The sequence below is a fragment of the Sceloporus occidentalis genome, unplaced genomic scaffold (genome assembly GCF_023333645.1).
Source record: "Sceloporus occidentalis isolate IW3139 unplaced genomic scaffold, rSceOcc1.0.p SCAF_25, whole genome shotgun sequence".
Lineage (NCBI taxonomy): Eukaryota > Metazoa > Chordata > Lepidosauria > Squamata > Phrynosomatidae > Sceloporus > Sceloporus occidentalis.
The window spans coordinates 1,989,914-2,010,914 of NW_028317005.1; the positions used below are offsets into that span (position 1 = coordinate 1,989,914).

Consider the following 21,001-nt stretch of genomic DNA (forward strand, 5'->3'; position numbering starts at 1 on the left):
TCAGGGGGGTCTGGCCTTGGCAAATTATGTTCAATTTCCCGTACTAGGTATTTCTTCTTTGTAAAGAAGGAGGTGAAATCCTTCTTAGTTCTAACAAATTGACAACACTTGCAAACTTTGTGCCCACATTGATACATGCCATTATCGAGACTGCTTGCTGCCTTGATGGTTTTGTTCCAACCTCAGAGAAAGATTGTTGCTTTTAGTCTTGGCAACACCCCTTTAGACATCACGTCTTTTAGCTTGAGGTCTGTATACAAAACTTTATTATGTTTATTAATAATATTTTTGATGGCCCTAAACTCCTGACTATAGGCAGTAATAGACGTAATGTCAGAATTCTCTACAACATTATTCTGAGTCGAAACATTACTGGTAGGCCTAGGAAATAAAAGTTGGTCTCTTTTGTTTTACTCTGACTAACAAATGTAATGCAATGTCCAGCTGCCTGTAGCAGAACATCTCATACATAATTTGATTTCTCTCGGTCTCCATATAAACTATAAGTTTCCATTTTAGAAAAATCAGCATTTCTAAAATCTGAACTTTAAGTGCAGCGCAACATCTGTACTTACATACAGAAGAAGAAAAAAAAAATATATATATTTGTATTTTTAGTTCATATAAAACAATACTAGGACAGGCCCAGAGAACCAAGTGGAACCGAGTAATCAATTTGGAATATAAAGCAAGCAGATGCCGAGAGAAAACTTATCTGATGGAACATCCTGTAACAAAGAACTTTTTTGGGAATGTGACACAATTACCTAAATTCTGACTGCATGCTGTTCTTTATAGAAAACAAATCACACACATTCTGACTACATCTTGAAGAACTTTTTTTTGGAATTGTTCTGGACTTCAGAAAATAAAAATATATAATAAACTAAAAAGTGCTTACAATCGTATTAATTGATTTAGATGATACTTCTGTGATGATAAATTTGTTCAGTGACAGTAGTTGTTCAGTTCATGACAACAGTATGGCTTAAAAAGTTTGAAAAAAGATCCAGAGCACTCTTGACTTCTCATATAAGGTATCTATTGCTAAGATGATCCAGAGCTTACTAAAACACATCAAACTGGAATGTAAAAACTAATATAAAGCAGTGGAGTGTTTTACAGAGGTCTCTGTATTTGCAGCTTTGCACTAGCTCTTCTCCCAGGGAGAAACTGTAAACTCAATACAATGAACGGTCTACACCTCAATTCAATGACCTGTGTAAAGTAAAAGCTTTCAGCCATAAAATCTACACTATGACTGCTACAACAAAGCTAACGGAAACATCTGTGCTTAGAAAATCAGTGCACTGTAAATTCATTATATTTTCTGAGACTTTCTACATGGACAAAAAAGTAGTCAATTTGTAGTCAAGCTGCAAAATTGTATTCATATTTCCAAAATATATGCTTATAAAAGTTTTTTTTTAATCACAATCATATTACCTACTGTCACGGAGCTGGCTAGTCCGACCGACTGCCTCCGCTGTCTTGTGCTCCCTTAGTCTGGGACAACACTTTCCCCGGTTCCCCAGTCACTAGCCGAGACTCAGTGTAGGGTAAAACCAAATGAAGACTGATTTATTTTAGACACACAGAGCTGGATATATCCAGCAAAACACACATTAACATAAAACAAGATATTGGGACACAAACCGCCCCCTTAATCTGCCTCTCAGAGACAACAGGGGTAGTAACGGGATTAACAATACAATAGGTGGGGGGAGACTGATTTATACAACATTAAACATCAAAGAATGGTGGTCACTCCCTGGTGACAGATCCTGGCTGTCTGCTGGAGATAATCTCCTCAGCCAGTGATGAGAGGATACTGCTGGGGGTAGCCACAGAAGCCTTTACAAACCCAGGGCCCATAGTCAATAGGGAGGAGGCTGGCAGTCAGGCTTCTCCAGTGGTCCCAGTGATGGAGGCTTCCATCACAATTCTCCCCCCTTCGAATTGGACTGACATAGGATGAGACCCCAAACGGGTTGACTCCGTAGTCAGTCAGTTTATTTGGCCCATTAATGCCCTCCCAAAATTGGTGCTCCTGCTGCTGCTGGGGAGATGGGCCGGCTGCGCCATCTCCCGGGTACCGCTGGGGAGTGATGCCGCCTGCATCCCCTCCCTGGTGCTCCTGTTGCCATTGAGGAGGGAGTTCCGGTTGATCCGGTCCTGGAATTAGGTTCTGCTGCTGGGGGGGCGGGTCGGCCACGGTATCTCCCTGAACTCCTGCAGCTTTGGTAGGTGCTGGGCAGAGGTCAGCGATGCTCTGCCTGGTTGCCAGCACTTCAGCTGGGGTTAGGGAATCTTGTGGGTCGGCCTGCCGCTGGGGAGGGAGGGCCGGTTCCTCTGCTCCTGGACATGTGAGCTGCCGCTGGGAAGATGGACCGGCTGTCACATCTCTCGGTTCTTCCCACTGCCGCTGGGGAGGAAAAACAAAATCCTCCGCTCCCGGACATGTGAGCTGCCGCTGGGGAGAAGGGCCGGCTGCCACATCTCCCTGGATCCCTGTAGTCATTGCAGGTGTGGGGCAGTAGCCAGCAGCGCTCTGCCCTGTTGCCAGCTCTTCAGCTGGGACTAAGAGATCTGGGCAGACTGCCCAGCATTCTGAGGCCCCCGGTGTGGAGACGGCAGTGTTATCCACCCCTCTTGGGTTAACATCCTCAGATGTAAAATCAGTTAGATCCACAATCTCTGGATCTGGTTGTGGAGCACAGTCGCACAGCTCCAGTATCGGATCTGGATTAGCTGCCCAGTATCCCTCTGACTCAGGGGTGGAGACCGCAGTCCCATCCACCCCGCCTGAGTCAACACCCTCAGCTGACCACTCAATCACATCCACAAAATCCACACAATCCCTGGACACCGGGGCATTCTGTTGAACGCGGTCAAACAGTTTTTTATACTCCTTTTCCAGTTCCCACTCCTGTGTAATTAAAAAGTCTAAATCACCTTTAAGTCCTAGCGCATCTGGGAGGTCCCACTCCCTGAAATCCCGGATGTCCTCAATCCGCCACTCCGCTGTACTGCCGAAGTCTGGATCCTCCTGAAGACTATCCCATAATAATCCCGGGCCACCAAAGTCATAGCCCTCTGGAGAACATTCTTTCGCAGTTCCCCAATATGCTTGCTCTGTATACCACTGCAGAGCCCTATAGTGATCTTCCAGCTCTACCTCCTGTTGGACCAGCTTGTCCAATTCGGATACCCATTGCTCCTGGGGTTGCTGTCCCAGGAAAGACATACGTAGTTCCCGCTGGTCTCTAATCTTTTGTTCGGAGCTTGGAAGACACTGACCCCGGCGTATAACAGCCCTCTGCCATACTGACCGTCGAACCACTTGCCTCAGGTTCTGGTATTGTTCTGTAGGCAAAGCAGTGGTGTAGCAGGAGAGGATGACCCGCAGCAGTCCCTGGAATTCGGATACCACATCCATGTCCTTGTCAAGGCGACCGAAGTCTGCCGTCCTGACGGTCAATCCCGGTAGAGTGTCCCTCAGACTAAGAAGAAATCCCGCCGCTTGCCACCAATGTCACGGAGCTGGCTAGTCCGACCGACTGCCTCCGCTGTCTTGTGCTCCCTTAGTCTGGGACAACACTTTCCCCGGTTCCCCAGTCACTAGCCGAGACTCAGTGTAGGGTAAAACCAAACGAAGACTGATTTATTTTAGACACACAGAGCTGTATATATCCAGCAAAACACACATTAACATAAAACAAGATATTGGGACACAAACCGCCCCCTTAATCTGCCTCTCAGAGACAACAGGGGCAGTAACGGGATTAACAATACAATAGGTGGGGGGAGACTGATTTATACAACATTAAACATCAAAGAATGGTGGTCACTGCCTGGTGGCAGATCCTGGCTGTCTGCTGGAGATAATCCCCTCAGCCAGTGATAAGAGGATACTGCTGGGGGTAGCCACAGAAGCCTTTACAAACCCAGGGCCCATAGTCAATAGGGAGGAGGCTGGCAGTCAGGCTTCTCCAGTGGTCCCAGTGATGGAGGCTTCCGTCACACCTACTTCAAAGGAAGACACTGATTCTAAGTGCGTGACTAGAGGCATGGCTAGGGAACAAGAAACGTATGCAGTTTATGACAGTTTGCATTTTGATGTTAATTGAGGACTTTGAAAATACAAATTGATGCTCTGTTTCTATAAAGCTAGTTTGTGAAACGTACTACTGTTCCCTTTGTTGCAATCTTACACATCTATTTCCAACTTCTAACAGCTCCTTTAAAAGCAGCACTTCTCGTTTTAGTGTGCATCAGGGTACAGTTCTGAGGCCTTTGCTCTTCTCTTTCTACACCTGACACATCTTAAGAAAACTTCTACTTTTTTCTCGCCCTCAGGAGTTCTAACTCACAACACTACCTCAACATCTTCAAGACTGAGTTTCTGGATATTACCCTATCTCCCTTATCCACAATTACTTATATCTCATCTCTGTTGAGAATTCCACAGCCTACAAAACAGAACAAGATTTCTGGCTTTGTATTACACTTGACTCCTCTCAACCCTTCTCCCCTCGTATCCAGTTGTTCATCAAATCCTGCTGCCTTTACCTGAAAATATGTCTGGAATGTTTCCTTTTCTCACACAACAAACTAAAATACTAATTCATTTCATGTGATATACATCTGGATTATTGCAACTCTCTAGTGACTTGCCTCCCCCTCGCCTGCATTTCACTGCTCCGATGGATTCTGAGCATCTTTTCCAGTTTAACTTTCTTCTATTTCCGTTCTTTACCTGCTGCCTCATGGTGCCAGATTTTGACTGGTTTCTCATCCACTATAAAACTTCTAACCCTTACATACAAAGCTATGAATCACACTGTAGCCCAATATCTCTGGTTTTATGTCTAGATAATCTCCTAACTTCCCTTTCAACTCTTCACAGAATCGGTGTAAAGGAGGAGTTGTGTTTCAGCATATTGACTTCAAAATACATTATGAAGTTCCACCAGTAATGAGCTGCTACAGGAAGAGCTTGCCTGGCCCTGTATAATGTATAGTTATTCAGTGAGTTTTCTTTTAATCTTCTCTATCATGTTTTTTGATGCATTATGTAGGACCATCTTATTATTTCTTGATTAAGAAACCTGCCAGTGTTGGTCCTTCATAATTACTAAGGAAATGGTGGAGTTAAAAACACAAACTTTCTCTTTAGTGAATAAACCCAATTTTTAGCCATTATCACTTTTTCCCCACTCACATATCCAAGATTCCATCTGTGGAATGCCCTGTAAAGGGTCTGTCCCCTATGAATTCTAACATTAAAACCTCTGTAAAAACCCAAATAATACAATCTATCCTAATCTCCACCTTCAAGTCTTCTATGTCACTGACTTCTCCACATCATCCTCTCCGCAACCAAGTCATCCTCGCCCTAGCAGTCCCTCTCCTTCAATCTCATTCTCCCTTAAAATCCTAATAGATTGTAAATTCTCAAGGGCAGGGATCTCTTTACCACTTGTATCAGTATCTCCTCATCTGTGTCGACAATATTTCCAGTTTTTTATATTATCAGTTTTAATGTTATTGTTAATTTTCACTCTCCCCTATTGTTTTAGCATTTCTGCTAGTCTAGAATCTGCATCAACAAATCTAATGTGATTCTGGATTCATTGAGCCCTGTAATGTTGTATGAAATGAAACCAAAACATGGCTTATATTCAAAACAATTTCTTTATTGTATATTTGTGGTTTTTTTTCATTGATGAAGTCATTTTACATAAATTATTTCTGAAATGATTACAGAATTCCAAGGTTTTCAAGAATTACTAAATTTTAAACCTTAAATAAAAATGACCATTGTTTAACATTAATAATATTCTTTCCACTAAAAAAAACTTTCTTATGCGTTGTTCAAAATGTGGTTGGCAATGGATTTGACTGCAAGCATGGTTTCGGCACATGTAGGCCTGATCAGAGATTCAGGGAGAGCAAATCCGTATCTTCCGGTGTCACGGAGCTCGAATGTGAATGAATATTTCACACCTGCATCGTAAGCCCAGTCATCTGATCCTCCAGCTGCAAGGTCTGTAGCAAAGGAAAGCAGCTAATTAAGTATTGTATATTTACAATACACTGTATGTAAGTGATCATTTTAGGCAATATCATTTTGTCAACAGACGTTTAAAGAGCCAATTACTAGTTTGAGAAATGGGTGGGGGCAAAATGTTCAAGTTAAATATTTAAATTCTACGTTATAAAGAAAGCAAAATAGCAAAAGAAAACGTAACACTTTGCAGGGCCTAAAAAATCAAACTTTTAAAACCAAAATGAAATATATGATGCAAATAGAGTGTAGACATATGTAAAGTTATCATTTTTAATGTCTAAAGTGGGATCAAATGTCTTTGTTTGAATGTTATGTTTTTTCTCTACACCGGACGTTGTATCCAGTTTAGTAGATAATAAGGGTTATGTATAAAACACTATTTCCCTGTGTACTATCACTATAGAAACCAAGAGAAAGAGCAAATCTGCAAGAAGCTCTACACAAGAATATTTACGTACATAAACCTTGGATGGGACTTGGATTTTAGTTAATCATGAATTTAAGAGACCCTTACTCCAGGTCTCAGCATATGACAGCGATAGACGCTTTAAGAATCACATATTTACTGGTGACAACTTAGGTGATCAATTCACACAATCCTGAGTGCCTACTTTTACTCTTCTTTTTTCAAATTGCTTTGGAGATGTTGCATTTTAATGTAAGGCATTATGCGTGTAGAAATATTAGGTAACTTACAGATGGTTGTGCCTCCGGGTCCATAGGTGTATTTGGTTCCGTACAAAGAGGTCAGCTGAGTTACAGCATTCTTGGCAACGGTGTTCTGAAATGAACATGGAGAGTTCATTTTATTTAAAACACAACTTATTATATTAATGTTCATTTTTCTCAGTTTTATAGTGGATTGGTAAAGTAAATGTAAACATACGCTGATAATGTTATATTACAGTGTATACTCTTATATCACTAAGATGAGTAGAATCAGAAAAGCTGTTGACGGTTTGATTGTGCCTTATTTGTTGAGCAGATACTAATTATCTCTAATATTTGGACATGATTCAGCTTTGCTATCAGTTTCTGTTGTACCATACCTTACACCTTGTTTTATCTATTTAAACATTACTATGTTTGTTTAGCAATTTCGGCAATGTACAAGTAGCAGTCTTTTACTATGACGTTCCTGTCCCAGGGATATATATACCTATTGACTCAAAAAATTGCATTAAAGAAACAATTTCACAAGTGTAGATCACACTGGCATGAGGGAAGGGAGAAATAAATGGAACACATCATGTAAATTAATGATCTTTGAAGCTTATATATACCGTACTTGCTATACTAAGTGTTTTGTATGGAAATGAATCAATATACAATTATGAGTTCAGTCCATGAATGTCTAGCTATACATTACATTCAAATATATCGGAGAACGCGGAACAAAGTCTCAACCTTTACCATGTATATCTAATGTGGCACTAAATAATATTTTAATTATTTCTGCTAATCGGACAAGACACTCACCAACTCGGTGTTATCCTTAGCAAGGGAATAAGTGTAAGAGTAAGGAAACAGAAGCATCTGGGAATAGGAGTGGATTGTCAAGTAGCCCTTGATGGAAGCAATGTTGCTACGGATGAAGTTAGCAAGAGCCCTGGTTTCGATTTCGGATTCAGGAGCAGAGCCACAATATGTATCATCACAAGCTCTTGAAGAAGCTCCAACAGCTTTAAAAACAAAACAATGATTAGTTTTATTTGACATTCGCCATAGAATAAAAAAATAAATGTATAGTTACAGTCCCTTGAAATCTCAATGCACACTAGCCAGTACAATTTTGGTGAATATGATGGATAAGACTGGCTAGTGTGCATTGAGATTGCGGGGGACTGTGTGCGTGCATTTAATAGTTTTGTTTGTATATCGCTTTAGCTGGTCCACTGTAAGGAAATTAATGAATGTCAGATTGCCTCAAATTTTTTTTTAAACTCCCCACACACTCCTTTGGGAGCTGATTGGAGTCACACCAGCTTTCAGTGCGTATGTTCTTTGCAATTATTATATATATATATATATATATATATATATATATATATATATATACTTGCTTCCTGTATGTTTCCTCCTTTCCTTCTGTTGACGAATGAATTAACTTGATTTACAAAAAAAATTAAAATCACTTACTGCACCATCCAGCATTGAAATTTCTGTTTGGATCAGTACCAATGCAACTGCTATTCCTGTTAACTGAACGTGTCTTTCTCCACATACGGTTCTGCAACGGTAAATTTCCATGGTAAGCAATCACTGTAAATTACCAATATTAATTTTACGTTATCGAAAGGCTACTTACGGATGTCCAGGTATAGACGTAGCCATCAACGTTCAGAACTGGCAGGACATAGAAGTCCAAGTTGTTGAGGAGATTGGTGAATTGTGCATCAGATCCATAAGAGTTAACAGCCTATCAAGAATAAAATATATCTTGTCTGAGCATGACTTATCTTTTTTTTGTATTAGTATTGAGTTACTTATTGTTTTGTAATTTTATGGCAAGACAGGAGGCTTCATATTTGCATAACTTCTTTACTCCAAAACCTCCAGCAGCAAAGAAACAGTTAACATGTAATAAAAAGTGACCAATAGGAAAACAGGAAAAAGTTCATAAATATCACTCCAAAACAATCCCACTTCCTCTTCTTTGCTGCTGGCCTCCAGGTGAGCACTCTCCATGCTAGACGTGCTACTCTGTACGGCTGGTTTTTGACATACATATATATATATTTATATATTTGCTGTTCATTTCTTTCACCTGTATAATTTATTTTTTCAATATATGTGTGTTTTTTTCTCTATTTCTATACTTTGGTTTTATTCCCTTGGTTGTTTACCCATCTCCTCTTTTTTGCCATATCATTAATGTTTTATGTCCTATTTAAACTTATTTTTCTTATCATTTGGGTTTTTCTACCTTATTTTCTGTTTATTTACTGTGTTTCTACTGTCATCCTGCACCTTTTCCAGAAAATTGCTACATCCACAGACTCCACTTCTAATTAGCTGTAAGCATGTTTACCCTATACCTATAAGAGTTAAATAAATTTTTTTCGTTCAAAACTATAGGGCCACTTACACTTAAATCATGTTCCATCACCAAAGACCACTGTGTACAGTAGCGCTCATTTCCTATAAACTGGGCAAAAAGTTTTGCCCATTCCCAAAAAGCAATGGAAACTCAGCAAAAAAAAACCAAAAGTAGTTATCAGTTGGAAAACACAGTTATCAGTTGCTTTCCAACAATCTCTAAATTCTCAGTTCTACTCTGATTCCCTTTAACACTTCTAATTTCTAACTAATAGCAACAATGGTAAAAATGATAATAGACATCAGGATGATAATTCTATATTTTAATAACTTACCTCCCTCACAAACCACTGGCAGAAAGCAGGGGTGATCCATTCTCTAGCGTGAAATCCACAGTCAATAAACACAGCTCTTTTGTTTGTTCCACTTTTGCCCACCTAAACGCACAGAAACGGATCCACCAAATGCACAATGTTAACAGAACAGACGTCACATGCAATAAGTGTACTGGCCTGTGGAATTAGTAGGTTGTATAATATCGCAATTGTCAACAATATAAATGTTACGTAGGTTGTTTTCTAAAGAAAAATACTGTAAAATAATTAAGAGTTCAACACCTTTACAACGCAATTATTACAAATCAAAAATGGCACATGAGAAGATCAGGCCTGTAAGGCCTGGAGATTCAGAAGAGGTTTTAGAACCTCAGAGGTGTTTTCTTTAGATGGAAACATATATATAGTTGAAAGGTATGCATCCAATTTATATAGCTGGAGTTTCTTGCAGTGGTTACTATATATTTTTGTGTGTGGGATATAAATTTTGGGGCATTGGTAGACTTAATTACCTTAAGCAGATAAATAGGGCGGCCTTCATAGGAGGTTCCAAGTACGGAGCGAGACACAAGGCCTGGGTTCTGAGCGGCAATGTTAGCTGACCATGTGTTAATCTGCAGAGGACATGCGGTTTAGGAACATGTTCATTTTTTCCTAATCATGTAATATAAAGACAAGCGTTCCACAACCATACCGTATCAAGGTCATTGTACTTCTCATAACTATGGATAGCACGGATTTTGCTGTCACGTTGGTTATCAAGGGCTGCCTGCAAATCATCAATCATAATTCTGTAAAAAAAGTTATTAAAACATGTTAGTGAAACACAAGAGAAATAAACATATATTGTAAATTTTAATCCATGAATTAAAGCCTTGGATAGATACGGGATTTGTCAAATATGGCAATTGTGTATGGATAAGGTGAGCAACGCTGAAGGGGTTTCGAAGCTTATAATACTTCATTGGAATATGGGAATATTCTTAGATCCCCTGGCGACTAAACATTTTTTCTTTTGCTTTTGTTAATTTAGAACTTGATATGCTGGAAAAATCTTAGATATAAAGAAATTAAATTACATTACATTTATTTATAAAGCGCCGGCAGATTCCGCAGCACTGTTACAGTCAGAAGAACAATTTAGAAACACATACAAAAACACATACAATAACAAACTGATGCAAAGGAGCTTACAATCTAGTCGGTAAAGCTAAAAAAAAGAACCAATACCGCTAAATATATAATATAAGCATCTGTTTTCAGATATTCTCACATTTATGAAAAAAATACATTACATTAGAGGACTACTTCTTATACTGAGGCACATACTTTATCGAGTCTTGATTACACCTCAGTTTATTTTTATAGCAATTAATATCATGCTATGAAGTTATACCTCTTAATTTTAACATATGATGGGGGTTTATCAGGAACTGGACCTTTCCTAATCAAGCTACTGTACGTACCACTGTGATAACAGATGAGATGTTCTTCAAAAAATAGTAATCGGTTCATCTCTTCAGAAACAGCCTAGTAGCTAACTTTGCAGAAACAAATCGAAAGGAAGAGCAGAAGCTCATCCAGGGCAGTCAGTATTGTTTTTTGGGGGGCTCAGGTAGGTTATATTGATGTACAAGTAACTGTATAGCATTCTGAATATAGAAGTAAAAATGGTTAATATATTCAAACTTACTCGAAATGCATTCCACTCTGTTCAAGGAGAGCCTGAACATCATAGGAAACATGGCTTTCAGTATGGAAATCGACAGGTTGTCCGACTTGAATAATATCTGCAGACTCTGGCCTCCAGAAATCAAGCTAAAGAGGGGACCAAAAGTGTACTAAGTAAAATATTGATCATATGAATAAATATATATATTGCTTCTATCTATATGTTGGAAAAAAAGGTTTTAGAAAGTAGGACATACTTATTAAGATATTAAAAAAATACAGTTCATTGGTTTCCGTGGTGACTGCTCCACAGTTAGAGCATTGGCCTTAAATTGGTCTTTATATGTCACTCATTTTTCAATAACTCAATGAAATAAAAAAAAATTACTAGAAATTGCATTAAAGTGGTAAATAACAATAGGTAGTATGGTATACTGTGTGATAAAATCACAGCTGTCAACTTACATAGTGAACAACTTCAATTCTGAAATATATTATTAACTAAAGTGAATGTATTAGACTCTCTGAAGCTTTAGCAATATAAATGACATTATAGTTCTTTTGGCCTAAAGATTACATGGAAATGATGTCCTCCACTGCTGAAATGTCAAATGTTATCCAAATATTGTGAGTGTGCTGTGCAACTGATGCTTTGAGTAAACATCAGTTAAATTCATTTATAACAATAAATGGGTAGCGGAAGAACTAAAAACAATTAATAACTTCAGTGCTGCCACAGGAATTATTATTTTTCCAAGGCCCAAGGACACATAGAATTGACGTTTGATAGCACGCCAGATAAAGGCTTTCGGAAAAAGTTTAAAGAGACTCTTGGATGAAAGGATGAAGGTTAAAGCAATACCATTAAACTCGTGTAACATCAAAGAAGGCAAATGATAAAGCAACATTTCCAGGTATACATACAAAGTATGGTTTCTAGTATGTTATCGAATATGCATATCATTGCAGAAACAAGTTCTGATTTGCGTACTCAAGTCCAGTATAGCAGACTTATTAGTATTTCAGAACACTAGCATAATAGACTTTGGTATATTTTAAGAATAGAATTTCAATAAAAGTTAGAAATAGGTAAAGAAACAAAACAAAAATATCAAAATTCCTAGCATGCTAGTACAATGAACATTCCGCTTGTTCAAATTCTACCTTCCATTTTGGTCTATGGACACTTTTAAGTCTTCAATCACTACCTACAAAACAATTTACCCCATGCATGTGAACTGGATAAAGAACATTCATTGGTGATAAAACCACCAAAGTAATTTATTATATGTAATATTTTACTCATATACAGATTCCAAGAATGTATTTGATTTATGTATTTATGCTCATTTCACACAGACTATTACTAAATAATAATGAAAAACATATTAATAGATTATTGCCAAATTATTTACCTATGAGTCACTTTCTCCTTTAATGATTTTGAATGACAACAAATTACAAGCTATGATACGGGATTAGAAACTAATAAAAAATAATATACTATTTTTAATGTGTTCCAGACAAATAGTTGAGTTCTAGGTTAGATATTGGGCTCATGGGGCCTATGGCTCACTCGAAGCAAAGTTTACCAAAATGATATGGTTGTATCAAAAAACAAAATAGGAAGAATGATTTGTTGCCATAGGTGTATTAAAGAGTTTACAAAGGCATTGCATTGCATTGAAACCTGCATTGAATAAAACTTGGCCTATTTAAGAGGTAACAACCCCCCCCCAACATTTATTGCTCTCATAGAGTTCTGAAAGTCATACCTGTGTATTAAGGGCAATAGATTTTAGAAACTCCACATCTTCAGCATTTTGGGGGAATGCTCGAAACACTTTCTCCCTTGAAATAAGAAGAGAATGCCTTAAGAACAACAAAAAAACAAAACTTTGCCTTAACTTTTAAAATATGTGCATTGGTCTTTTTACCCATGAAAGCTGCGAGGTTCTGCAGAGACTGCAGCAAAGCTGACAAGGAGGAGTAGGAACCACATTGTGTCTGGATGCGGATTTGGTATTGGTGCTGTTCCTTTTTATATGTTGGTCTGCTGCTTGTTTTCGTACCTCATTATTTGCTGTACGTGTCAGTTAAACCTATTGCATAGTGATTAATTATAGCCCTGGCCTTGTTGTAACAGTGGCAAGAGCTAAACTTGTTTTTTACACCTGTCTTTTTCTAAGTTTCATGGCCAACCTGAGGTTATCACAAGAACGTAGTGGACATTGCCCCCAATATTTTAAAAATATCCTCACCTTTATTCGCCGATATGTAACAAATGTAAGATATTTCAAATGAATTCAACTTTACAATACAGGGCTCTGTGTGGACCAGTCAAACCAAACAGCTTCGGTTAAATGCATGCCAATGATCAAACACACACTGGGTGATAAGGTCACTGGCATATCCTGAGCACCTGTATTAATAAGATTGACCTGCTTAGGTATAAAAGACCTAGTAGGCTTCCTTAACAGTTCCCTGTTGCCCCAATAGCATCATGTAGTGTCTCACTGTATGTAGTCTACTAAGCGTAGTAACATTCAGTGTCAATAACCAACTGCATCATGAGTATAGCTACACTATATGGACAAAAGTATTGGGACATTTTGTTTTATTGAAAGGATTGCATGTTAGTGTGTATGAATATATATAAAAACTTATTTCAGCTTGGTCTTGCTCTAACATTAAAAAGCAATTCTAACTTTGTGTAGGTTAAGGCTAGGTTGGTGATTTATGGTGATTTATTATTATTATTATTGATTCCAGGAATCTGTGTCTGCCCCTTTGACTGTATGGATCATTAATAATGTAAAATGGTGTGGTACTTTGTATTTTTGACTTGTAAACAAAGAGTAACTATACATGTTCCATTTAACTCTTAATGTGAAGGTTTTTAACCTTACACACCATCTTGTGGTCATTAAATGATTATATTTTTAGATAATTCCGAGGTTGATAAATGAGTGCCATTGTTAGCTTAGACTATGAGGGTATATGCACCATCCAACTTGCAGGAAAGTTGGATATTTCAATTCTCTGACCTCATTTTATAAAGGGCTAAATTCAGTGACATTCTTCTTCAAAGAATCCAATCCAATGTTGCATTATGTGTTATACAAGGCCAACTCGCCTTTCTTTCAGTGAATAGTGAAGTTGAGGAGTTCCAATATGTAAACTGTTTTAGGATGAAGGATGAAGGATGATGATCAAGTTTCACGTAGACCTACCTGTCTGGATCCTGCTTCATAGTCTCCAGGTTAAGACTTATATTAACTTATATCTTCAAGAAGGCACATCATACATTTGACCAGAGCACCGAGTTTTAACCATTTGCAGCCTTGTTTGTTGCCTTGCCCCTATCTCACCCTAAGGTATATAGACAAAAAAGATGTTTTTGATGGCGAGGTTCACTTCTATGATACCATTTATAAGCACCACTTACTAGTAGCCAAGGTAGGGACAGGGTAGAGGTTATTTTAACATTTTAAGTAAAAATAGTTGGTAATGTGAAGCCACAGATTTTGGTTGTTATGGAATAACTTAGTAAATAAACAAAATAAATCGATTGAAGTAAATTGTTTTTTGTACAGACATATTTTATTTGGCAAAATACTGAAAAACAACTGAAATTAGGAAATCCCACAGACATGACTCACAGAATACTAGGGAGCAATTCACATGTGTACATTAACTATTTTAATGCACGATGGAAGTGTAGAGTACACATGTTTTCACTGAAGGTTTTCAATAAATGTACATTAAGGCAAAATACTTGTGCTATTTTATCATTTATAATGTAATGTTGAAACATAATTTTTCAGGCAGGAGGTCCCATGTGCTGGAAAATGCTGCGTTCTGATGTTTTTGATTTACAAATGGTTGCTAGTCAAGCTTTAGAAAATTTGTGAACCGGTACTAGGAGACAGGAAGAAGGGGTCACGGGGGTCGCACCGGGGCCCCTAGAGGCACGGCCTGGACCCCTGTAGTTACGCCAGTAAATGTGCAGTATGCTATGGTGGCCTGTGCTAGCAAGGCACAGTCCTCCGTAATTTAAATGGAGAGGGGAGAGCTCCCTTATAACCGGCCCATTGAGCAGGAGTGATTTGCACTAAGTGTGCTTTGCACGGCACTTAATAGTGCACAATAAATGTGATACTTGTCAGATCTGCTTTAGGCTGCTTCATTACTGGGCCACTTGGTTGGACTTGCCTCTCTGGGCATGGTTAGGGCATTGTATGGTGAACTTATGACACTTTTTCAGGATGTATGACTGGAGTTACCTTAGTAGAGGGGGTTTGTTTTAAATAGAATCTCATAATCTTATTTACCAGGCTAACACAAAAAAAAAAAATAATAATAAAAAGAAATAAAAGAAAAAAAATACTGTAATGCATTATCATAGTTAAACAAACAAAATGCATTATGCAAGAAATAAAAATGAAAAAAAAAATCTAATATTGTGAAACTATATTTAACAATTTAAAAAATTTGGATCATTAGCATTTCATACATAACAATAAATATAACATTACCATAAAAATTGGATCTGATAGCTGACAAGCAGATGTAGTTTTATTTTATGTTTATTGAGCCCACTGGATTATGGCTGTACTCCTGCTATTACATCAGTTTTTGAAGTGTTGCCTCATTAAACAACCTTGAAGCTGAAGAGATGAGAGAAACAACGGCTGCTTCTGTTAACTATAAAGACCATGTACTGCTTTATATATGCCTGCTTTGCAGGTTTCATCCTCGGCAGTGATTAAATATTTAAGACTGACCACTCATAATCACATCCACCAACAGAATAACTGTATTGGTAAGGGTTAATGTGTAGGAAATAACTACAGCCATTATATGAACTAGACTTGGGTGCCGGCCAACTCTTCGGGTTCGTCTTCGTGGGGGGGGAAATCTTCGTATTCCACGAATATTCACCGGTTCCTGTGTTTGGTGCAGGCGAATATTCGTGTATATTCTTCGTGTTCTTTTTTTCTTCTTCATTTTTTGCTGTTTTTTTAGAAGGGGTTAATACGGGGTTAATGTGGTATGCACTATACAGCAGCTTTCGCGCCAGAATTTTAAGGGTGCGTACGAGCAACTCTACAGACTTTTAAAATCCTGGTGCCGAAACTCGGGCTGGGGAGACCACCAGGGAGACCTTTAACTCCTGACGCGGAACTTGGCCTGGGGAGACCATTGGTCTCTCTGCTCCAAGAGTTAAAGGTCTGTACGCGCAACTCTATTGGTCTATTGGCCGCATACAGGTTAATGAATGCCTATAAAAGTACTTATAAAGTACTTCATATGTGTTCTTCATTGGTGGGGCTGCATGAGACAGTAATCTGTCCTTTAAATGAATAAGGTTTGCTTATTTTAAATACTTTGTTGGTTGTTTTCCCAGAAAATCTTTTGGAAATTCACATGGTTTATGTAATTACTAGAGAAATTGTCCCTCTCGGATAATATATTTATTTTGGGCGATCTACTCTGCCCATTACGAATGGTACAAGCTATTAAAGTCTCTCAGTGCGTCTGTATTCTTTTTGAGTTGCACATGATTTCCAGTGATCTGACATTTGGAACGTCATTGTAATATTTTCTTTGTGACAATGAGAACAAGCTGAAGAATGTAGAAGGACTATTAGTAGATTGTTTCAAAACATTTTGCTATACAACAACATTTTCAGTAAGAGACACGTACCTTCGTTATTTTATTTCTCACAGGAAAAAAATTATGTGTACTCCATTAAAGAACTAACAAACCATGGGCTGTAATACCTTTAAAAAGTATTTTCCTTTCATTCAAATTATTTATTTAACCATAGATAAAGTTATACTAGATGATAAAGCCAGTGATAGAAATAGTATTAACAATATAGTAATACATCAAAAATATCTAATTGAATGCCTCCCATGTTTTGCATAATTACATGCTTTATATGTATCACATGCTTTATATAATATAAAATACATATTATCAATAATCAGACATATAATAATGTACCAACATCACATAATGATGAGCAGGATCGACAAAAAAATTACAAAAAAAGTATTTAAAGAAAAACGATACTTTCCAGACATATAGTATATACCTAGACCACAATCGTGTTAATGTTATTAATGTGGCGTTCACACGGTCTACCAATGATTTGTCACTTGTTCCTTTTTATACTTCTATACACTAAATAATCTAATGTAAAGATTTTTGCAAACTAAAATAAGCAATGTAGATGTATAAAAACCCACCTAATAAGTATTTTATAAGATTTTGTTTTCTCATGAATTGCATTAATATTCAACTATCACACCCGCATTGTCAGAGATGTATAAAACACCAGTGGTCCCTGACGTTCAGTATAGCATTGCAGATTGATATTCCATGAATAATTACTATTTTTGTTGCAGTCTTTTAAAAATAAATGGCTTAGTCAACACTAATACAATTTAATATGGTGCCTCAAAGGGCAAAACTGTATAGTGATTCCGACCTATTAACTAAATCCAAGAATTGTTATTTTATTATTTTTATTTTATTTGAGGAACATTACATTAAGAGCTGCTCATGTTGCATTGTTTCTCCTGGTACTTGCAGGCTTAGTTTATGTGAAATAAAGCTCATTTTTCAAGTATGAGCCACTGTCAACAACTTCTTGTTCTGTTATTTCCTCTGGACATTACTTTGAGGTGTGTGTTTAAACCAAAGCCCATTGTGCATTTTCGATCCCTTATTAAGGCAAAAAGTAAGACTATCAACTGGGGGCAACTAGGGGAGCTGCCCAGGGTCAGGCCTAGGGGTAGTCCCAAAGGTAACCACACCCCTGAGGATCACATAAGATTCCACTCAGATATCATATGCATGAAAGTGCATTTAATGACTGGGGTGTCTCTACAAAAATAATGTCACAACCAGGCTACATTTTAATGTTTGTTTTTTGTTTGAACATCTGTTATGTAAAGAATAGTTTTCTATGTTTTATTTTTTTAATTCTCTATGCATTGATATGAACCGTAGAAAAATAGTGAACCAAAAATTATAAAAGTGCCCATGAGGTCCACAATGGATCACCGCCCAATGGATATGTGGCCCCTTTCTTCCCTCAACAGGTCTACAGGAGGACCACATCTACTTCATTCCCCCTCAAGGAAAGGCAGGAGCCAAAAAGAGCAACCTAATGTCACCCCCCAAAAACAAATCTTCTGAGGATTCGGTTCCACTGTGTTCATTTCCAATGATGACTGCCATGCGGAATAAATTCAATACAAAAATCAAGTGGTACATGTGCACAAAAAAGAATGAGAAGTGCAATGGTGAGGGCAAAAACAAGCAAACAAAAATTAGCATTATCATTTTTTTCCACTGCTTGGGGCAAGTGAGAGAGATAAAAATAAAAATAAAAATGTGCTGGAAATGGTCTGGAGTGAATTTAGTGAGCTTACCAATGTGCTGACGGTAAAAAAAACATACCAGAAGATCCAGTGTTTCCCCTTTTCGCAGGTACATCCTCCAATTAAAGCATTGAAGAAAGGAAAAACGAAAGATTCAGTGGTTTAGAGTTGTCTCCTCCTTAAACCAAGATCCATGAGTATCCTAATCTTTCCCAGTCCTATGCCTGAGGGTTAATACAACCCAGCATGCTAGAATAGATCAAGGGGACATAAAAATAAAAAGCTTGTTTTTATTTGCAGCTTGATATGAAAAGACACTGATGGGAATGGAAACACAGATATAACTGTTTAATTATTCTGGGAATGGTCCAAAAAGTTTGATTTGCATTCTGCTCTAAGTAAAAGTAGTTTAACCTACAGATGCTTTTTACTAGTAGGCTTCTCCACCTCTTTATTTTTCTAGCTCTGTAAAACATTTTGGTAATCTCTTTATCTAAAAAATAATGATTTAATTACCCTGGACATAATATAATGATATAATAGGTTGGGTTCTCATTGTTAACTATTGTATTTGAGATTATCACTCTATAAATGAGGTGTCTTCATTTTTAACTTTGTTGCACTGTGGTTTGTGGTGTTTTCACCATGTTTTAAATAGTGTCCTCATACTAAAAAAAAATCCAAAGTTATCTCTTCTCTGAGATCTGCTTGACCAACGTTGTGAAAACACAGCTTAATTGGCCCACTGAAGGTTTTCTTTACTTTAACAAACATCTTTCCAGTGATAAACTGCCTTTGGAAATCCTTATAAATGGGTCTGATAATTACAGATCATATTGTTACACTAATTGTTACACTGTTAATTTTATCCTAAAGTGTATGAATTATCATCAAGGTACTCTGTGAGCATTTTAAGACAACTGGGGCTCTTTTAGGTCTCACTAATCTATGCGTTATTTGCAAGGGAATGTGACTTTAAATTTTGCATGCTGTAGGTGAGGGCATTCACTTCAGCTCACAAAACACCTAATGACACATTAAACGTTTTTTGGGTAATTAAAGAACCTAGGGGTCCATTGCCCTATACACCCTCTTAGGGGTTACATTCTCAATTCTTTTCTCTCACATACTACCTAATATTGTTTTTAGTTGTTTATTAGGAAGAGTAAGTATCCCTCCACCACTCTCCCCAATTTTTTTCATGCATATATCTTCCTCTTCTCATTCCCATCTTTACATTCTCATTCTTCCCATCTTTTTTTTATAGGATTATGTCATTCCCATCTTTAGAATAAAACCTAATAGAGGTTGTATATATTGTATTTACAACTGCATACATCTGGGGCAGGAAGGACCGATCCAGTCTTTAGGCTTTCCTGCTCGACCCCATTCATGAATTAACGCATTTGTGTGAAACGTGGCTGTAACAGTAACTCATTTTTTGGGGAGGTTATTTTGCGTTTCTGTCAAGTAATGTTTAGGCACAGAATTGCTGTTCTCATTTTAGTTCACTTCATGTCAAGTTAGGTTACATGACGCTGCACAGCTGGTAATTACAAAGTTCCTCTGTGAACATTTTCTTCTGTAATAAAGATTTGGCAGCCTATGCTGACAATGCATTTTTGATCCAATATTTACAAAGAGCTTTATGGATGGCTTTATCATTCTGGCCCGGGGAACTCACATTATGGGTTATTAACCTCTTGGGCCTTTACAAAGATCCAGATTTTTCCGCATTTTTCTTCTCCTCTAAGTATTTCTCCAGCTCAGTATCATTACTTCTAATCAATACAATATGTAACAGGAGGCAAGGTTACACGTTTTTCTTAAATAACCATAACTGTACTGTCTATAAAATGTTGTGAAAACACGTCCTTTAATTATAAACAGCTTATGTGTAAGCAAGTATGTTTATTACAAGATGATAGTGTGAGACTCTCATTATGATGCCGTGAGCTATGTATTAAATGTCATTATCGTGCCAAGCTAATGGGACTTACATTATTATCACCATGGCAACCCATGGAAAAATCCAATCAACAGGAAGGTTCAATTGATTGCTTTCGTGATGAGGCCACATTAACTCTTCATATCAGAATCACTTTCTATACTTTAACAACCAATGTAGCATTATCAGTTAATCCGGTCTTGGAGAGCCATTGCAATAGGCAGTCTATTGACTATGCCAACATCCTTAGAACATAAAATCCACCCAAACCCTACACGATCTTTGTAAGGGGTACACCCTGCAGTGCCGGGTACTACATGAAAGGAGTGCCCTAACAGAAGCGGAGCCACTTAATTTTCTTTCATGATCATCAATGCAATTGCTGGTATATGAGCACATCCATAAATACCCCAATGGACTAATTTATCTAAAAAACAAAAAGTACCTCTAACTACATGTTCAGTCAACATTATCTATAAACCTTATAATAAAGCAGGTTATGTATAAAAAGCACTTCTGATACAAAGTTGCAAAATC

At 37.6% G+C, this 21,001-nt stretch overlaps 1 protein-coding gene across 1 annotated transcript; it reads right to left on the reverse strand.

Annotated features, from left to right (window-relative positions):
- Positions 1 to 5,866: 5,866 nt before the first annotated feature.
- On the reverse strand, positions 5,867 to 13,120 carry LOC149300254 (carboxypeptidase B-like). Its single transcript, XM_089485348.1, has 11 exons — positions 13,056 to 13,120; positions 12,894 to 12,969; positions 11,141 to 11,265; positions 10,142 to 10,238; positions 9,960 to 10,061; positions 9,448 to 9,549; positions 8,382 to 8,492; positions 8,213 to 8,303; positions 7,553 to 7,755; positions 6,770 to 6,854; positions 5,867 to 6,051 (listed from the first exon to the last, which is right to left on the reverse strand). Exons 1-11 carry the CDS (start codon positions 13,118 to 13,120, stop codon positions 5,867 to 5,869), a joined length of 1,242 nt encoding a protein of 413 aa, XP_089341474.1.
- Between the last annotated feature and the right edge of the window lie 7,881 nt (positions 13,121 to 21,001).